Source organism: Gavialis gangeticus, unplaced genomic scaffold (assembly GCF_001723915.1).
Source record: "Gavialis gangeticus isolate Ggan-Ray unplaced genomic scaffold, GavGan_comp1, whole genome shotgun sequence".
In the NCBI taxonomy this organism is placed as follows: domain Eukaryota; kingdom Metazoa; phylum Chordata; order Crocodylia; family Gavialidae; genus Gavialis; species Gavialis gangeticus.
Window position 1 is genome coordinate 31,013,666 of NW_017728994.1, and position 4,757 is coordinate 31,018,422.

The 4,757-nt window shown below is 46.3% G+C and overlaps 1 protein-coding gene across 1 annotated transcript in view; it reads right to left on the reverse strand.

Moving 5' to 3' along the window:
* Positions 1-333: 333 nt before the first annotated feature.
* Positions 334-4,757, reverse strand: part of LOC109287433 (cytochrome P450 2H1-like) — a 23,349-nt gene continuing 18,925 nt past the window's right edge. Inside the window, 3 exon segments of the mRNA XM_019502522.1 lie at positions 334-706; positions 1,197-1,244; positions 1,247-1,322. Of these exon segments, the coding sequence (XP_019358067.1) occupies positions 525-706; positions 1,197-1,244; positions 1,247-1,322 (306 nt within the window). The 3' untranslated portion in view covers positions 334-524.

The following is a 4,757-nucleotide window of genomic DNA, read 5'->3' on the forward strand; positions in this document are numbered from 1 at the left end:
CTGAATCTATCTTCATGACACTCGGTAGACCTTAAGCCCATAGAAAGAGCTATCATTTCTGAAAGTTTCATCCAAATCAGCCAAAAAAATGACACAGAAGTTTGGCACTTGCACCATTTCTAGACTGGTCTAGCTGTGCCAAACTTCTGTGTAGTTATAGGTTTAGATTAATTTACATTCACTTACACCAATCTAAGTGTAAAGTCAGTACATGGTCAAACTCACATTGCCATGTTACAAATAAGTCATAGATGAACTGAAAATGGAACTGGCTTAGGCAGAGAATTTGAAAACACTATAGGTAATTGTAGAAGCATTTGAGAGTCAACTAGATCAGAATTTTCTAATTTTAGATTTAAGTTCATTAAATCCCTGTTATTAAGAAAGTTTGACATGCTGGTTGAACCTTTTAATTTAACAGTTTCAGTGAGGCAGTAATTATGTCAATGACAATCATTGAGACTAGGATCAAAAACAGTCAAAACTGTGTTCAAAGATAAAGATAACAGTGGTCTTTATGTTCATTAGTGAGGAATAAAGTAGAGCTGGTAGGGACGTGGCATATTTATCATGCTACAAACTTCTGGGGAAATGTCTATGTCCTTGTGATCAATGGTAGGTTTCAAAGTAAAATTCTGCAAAATTATTGTTAAAAATAAAAATATTTCCATCCGAGCCAGACCCTCTCCTGCACAAATCCATTTCTCTGCAATTAAAAAAAGACAAATGGAGAGAGTGCTGGAGCATTTTCTTGGCAATGTATTTTTTAAATGAAAGTAAAATACCAACTAAAATTAGAGGCATAGAGCAATTTGAGGCAAATACATAAATTGTAACATGACTACTAGAGGTCCGGATAATATGGAAATATAAGAATGTCATGAAAACCCACTCCCAGGTCATTTTAAGGGCTGAGTGCCATATGTCTAGCTTCTAGCTACTGCCTTATGGCCTATTTGGACCGAAAAGTGGCATGTGTTTTGAATCTTGCACTTCTCCAGGCAGAGTAAATAGAAAGATTTGGGGGTCACAACTAAGTGTTTGTTTGCTTAAAGATGCTTCTCTACTGGAAAGAATACAGCTTCAGCAGCCATCAGAAATCACTGTGCAGCCCACAGGATGAGAACCACTAGGATCTTTAAGGCCAAGCTAAAAGAAGATGGTCTGGGATCTGAAATCAATGTAGGTTTCTTTACCTGTGGAAAAAGGCACAAAGTGATCGCTCCTCTTAAAGTCACCATTTCATCCAAGAAATGCTGTGAGTTTGGAAATTCCTTGCTGTCATATAGGATTGATCTCAGGTCAGGGATTATAATTGTGTCCTGAATTAACAAAAAGAGAAGAACGTTCAAGTGGATATTAGCTACCACAGACAGTCCTCCAGAAGTCAGTGAATAGAACAGAAGAATCTATTTTTCTTAATCTCTCTATGACGTTATAATAACAGCCTTCACTGAGAAGTAGAAATATTAAAATTTAATGAAAAAAGAGCTAATCCCTCAGGCTCACAAACCAACCAGACTGGGAAAATCTTGGTGTTTCATGAGATAAAGCATTACTATTACACTAAAAGCATGATTTCTATACTAAAGTAGTGTGGGAAAGTTTGACTAAGTTCCAGAACATTTGAGACCCATGCAGAGTGCTGCAGGGGCAGCATGAGCAGCACTGCCTGGGGTGCTGTGCTGCACGTGACCCCTTCTCCTCCCTGCCATCACCCACAGTGCACACATACACACCCACGCACACGCACATGAGCGTGCACGCGCACACACACTCTCTCTCTCTCTTCTGGAGACAGAGATGGGAACTTTTCCCATCTCTTCCCCCTCCTCCCCTTCAGGAGACAGGAAGTCTGCCTTTTTTTCCCTCTTTGCTCCCTTCCCCCTCTTCCTACCATTCTAGGAGACAGTTTTTTGCTGACTTTAACATAGTTGGTTCCCTGTGCTTTTTCATGGGGAACCGGCTATTTATGAGAGACTGCCAAATACACAGTTTCCGTGAAATCTGTGAAATCATGTATTTGGTAGGTCCCTAGTCATGACTAATACTTATCATTGCCAGTCTTAGTGGCACACTATTCTCAGATCATCAGAAAGTAAAGGTTAAATACTTTAAAAATATTTCAGGAGTAACGAGGAGTAGAGGTGTGTGGGCAGAGCCCTAGCAAAGATTCAATCATTATAAGAATCTTGGTGATTAAGGTGATACTTAATGGTGAGATTGTTTCAGTGATATTAAGTAGTTTCCCAAAGCAAATGATAGAATCTCTATTTGTTTAGACATTCATGACCTGCTTGAGTGGAACACTGGAAAATTCCTGTAAGATACAAACTTGCATTCAATCTTCCAGAGGATTGAAGGGCTCTTTTCTAGTTCTAAATTGCTATGAGCTTTGCGAGGTTACCTTTAAGAGTGTTACCTATAAGTTGTTACATTTGCCTGGGAGAAGAGGAAGAGCACTAGGGGTGTGCGAAACAGCACTGTTTCATTGCAACGTCCATTTCTTTTTTGGAAGGAACACTGTTTTGTTTTGTCATTTCATTACATTTTGAAACACTGTTCCATTTCATTTAATTGAAACTGTTTCAACACTTTTTGCCCATAGGCTATAATGGGGAATCATGAAAATGCCTAAAGCTTTGTCATTTCCTGCCTGATTTGGATGAAAATTGCAGGGATGGTAGCCACTTCTAAGGGCATGAAGCCTGCCACATTTCAAGGAGATAGGTGCAGATGTTTCAGGGAAACTGCACCTCAAACTGTTCAAAGCAAAATTCGTAACACTTGTTGGCAGTGGCAGACTCCTGTCATCTGGTGCAGGGCTATGCCAGACTCATCTCCGGGGTGCAGGCCCCTGGATCTGTGTGCTGGATGAGAAGAAGCTGCTGATGCTGCCTAGGACCAGTGCTGAGCACAGCCCACAGCCCGCACCAGGAAGATTGCTGCTGGCCCTAGGCAGCAGTGGCAGCCTCCTGTCATCAGGCACACAGATCTGGGGTCCCACACCCCCAGGAGGGCTGTGCCAAACTCCTCCCAGGGGTGTCGGCCCTTGGATATTCACGTTGGATGACAGAAGTCTGCTGCTACTGTCTGAGACCAGTGCTGAGCACAGTCCACGTCCAGTGCCAGGAAGATTGTTGCTGCCACTGACCCCAGGCAGCAGTAGCAGCCATATGTCATCCCGCATGCAGATCTGGGGGCCTGAGCCCCTAGGAGGAGTCCAGCATAGCTGGTAGGGCAGGTTGAGCTCTGTGGGGTTGGAGGAGCTGCTTGGAGCACAGCCTTGGCTATTCCCACCTCCCACTGCTGGACTGCACTCCAAGCGGCTCCACAAGCCCCACAGAGCTCAGGCAGGAGGCAGAATGCAGCCCTGGCTCTCCCCTGCCTCCTGCCACCAGGCTGCACTCTGAGCTGCTCCGCCAGCCCCACAGACCTCAGCCTGGCAGCGGGAAGTGGTACGCAGCTTGGGTCTCCCCTGCCTCCCACTGCTGGGCTGAGCTCTGTGGGGCCGGTGGAGCTGGTTGGAGCAGAGCCCTGGCTCTCTCCCACCTCCTGCCACCAGGCTGTACTCCAAGTGGCTCTGCCAGCCCACAGAGCTCAGCCCAGCAGCTGGAGGCAGAGGGAGAGCCAGTGGCAGAGCCACTCAGAGCATAGCCCTGGCCAGTGGCTCTCCCCTGCCTCTTGCCACCAGGCTGAGTTCCATGGGGCTGGCAGAGCTTCTCAGAGCTCAGCCCAGTGGTGGGAGGCAAGGAGGAGCCAGGACTGTGCTCGGAGCAGCTCTGCCAGCCCCACAGAGCTCAGCCAGGTGGTGGGAAGTGGGTGAGAGCCTCTGCCTCCTGCCTCTGGGCTGAGCTCCATGGAGCTGGTGGAGCCACTTGGAGCACAGCCCTGGCTCTCCCCTGCCTCCCACCACTGGGCTGCTTTGAAACTCAAAATGTTTTTAAAATCTTGAAATGTTTCAAATGTCCTCATTTCATTTTGAAGCTGTTTCAAAGCTGTTCAAAGCTCAAAATGCATCAAAACAGCTTTGAAACAAAACACTCCATGAAATTTCACACAGTCCTAGAGAGCACAACAGATCAGCAGGCTAAGAGGACTTTCTGAATAAATACACTTTATCATTATATAAGATTAACTGCTTGGTGTTTTAAAAACAGCACATGGTACCAGGAGTGAGGTGTGAAGAAAGCTAGAAAAATGGAGCATCTCAGGAGTGCAGAGGAGTTAAAGCTGTCTAGCAATGCAGCAGAAAAATCTGGAAGAAATTTAAGCAGAGCTTCACCATGTATATGATGTAGCAGGCGCTCCTGCATTGAGCCACCCACCTCCCTGCGCCCGACCACCTGCCAGGCTCCGAATGCCTCCCTAGAGGCACCTTACGTCTGGCCCGACCCCTTCCTGGAGCACATACGCTAGCCTGGGGGTAACGTCGCCGCCACCACCCCAAGAATGGACTCACACCCGGCCCTGTGTCCTTGGGGAAACACAGGCCTAATGTCCTACAGGTACTCGACCCAGTACAGGCACTTGGGGCACTTCCCCAAGTCCGGGGGCAAAAAGTACAGTCTCCCTTAGTCCGCAGACCTAAGGGGTCTCTTAGGCATAATTTAGACCCACCCCTCAATAAGTCTCCCACACCAGTCACAAAGGAAGACTTTATTGGTTACTGGGGTAGGGTGAAAACAGGGTACAAGATTGAGCAATATCCTAGAAATCCTAAAGAGCAAACAGTCTGGCTGTGGTAGCCTTTTGAT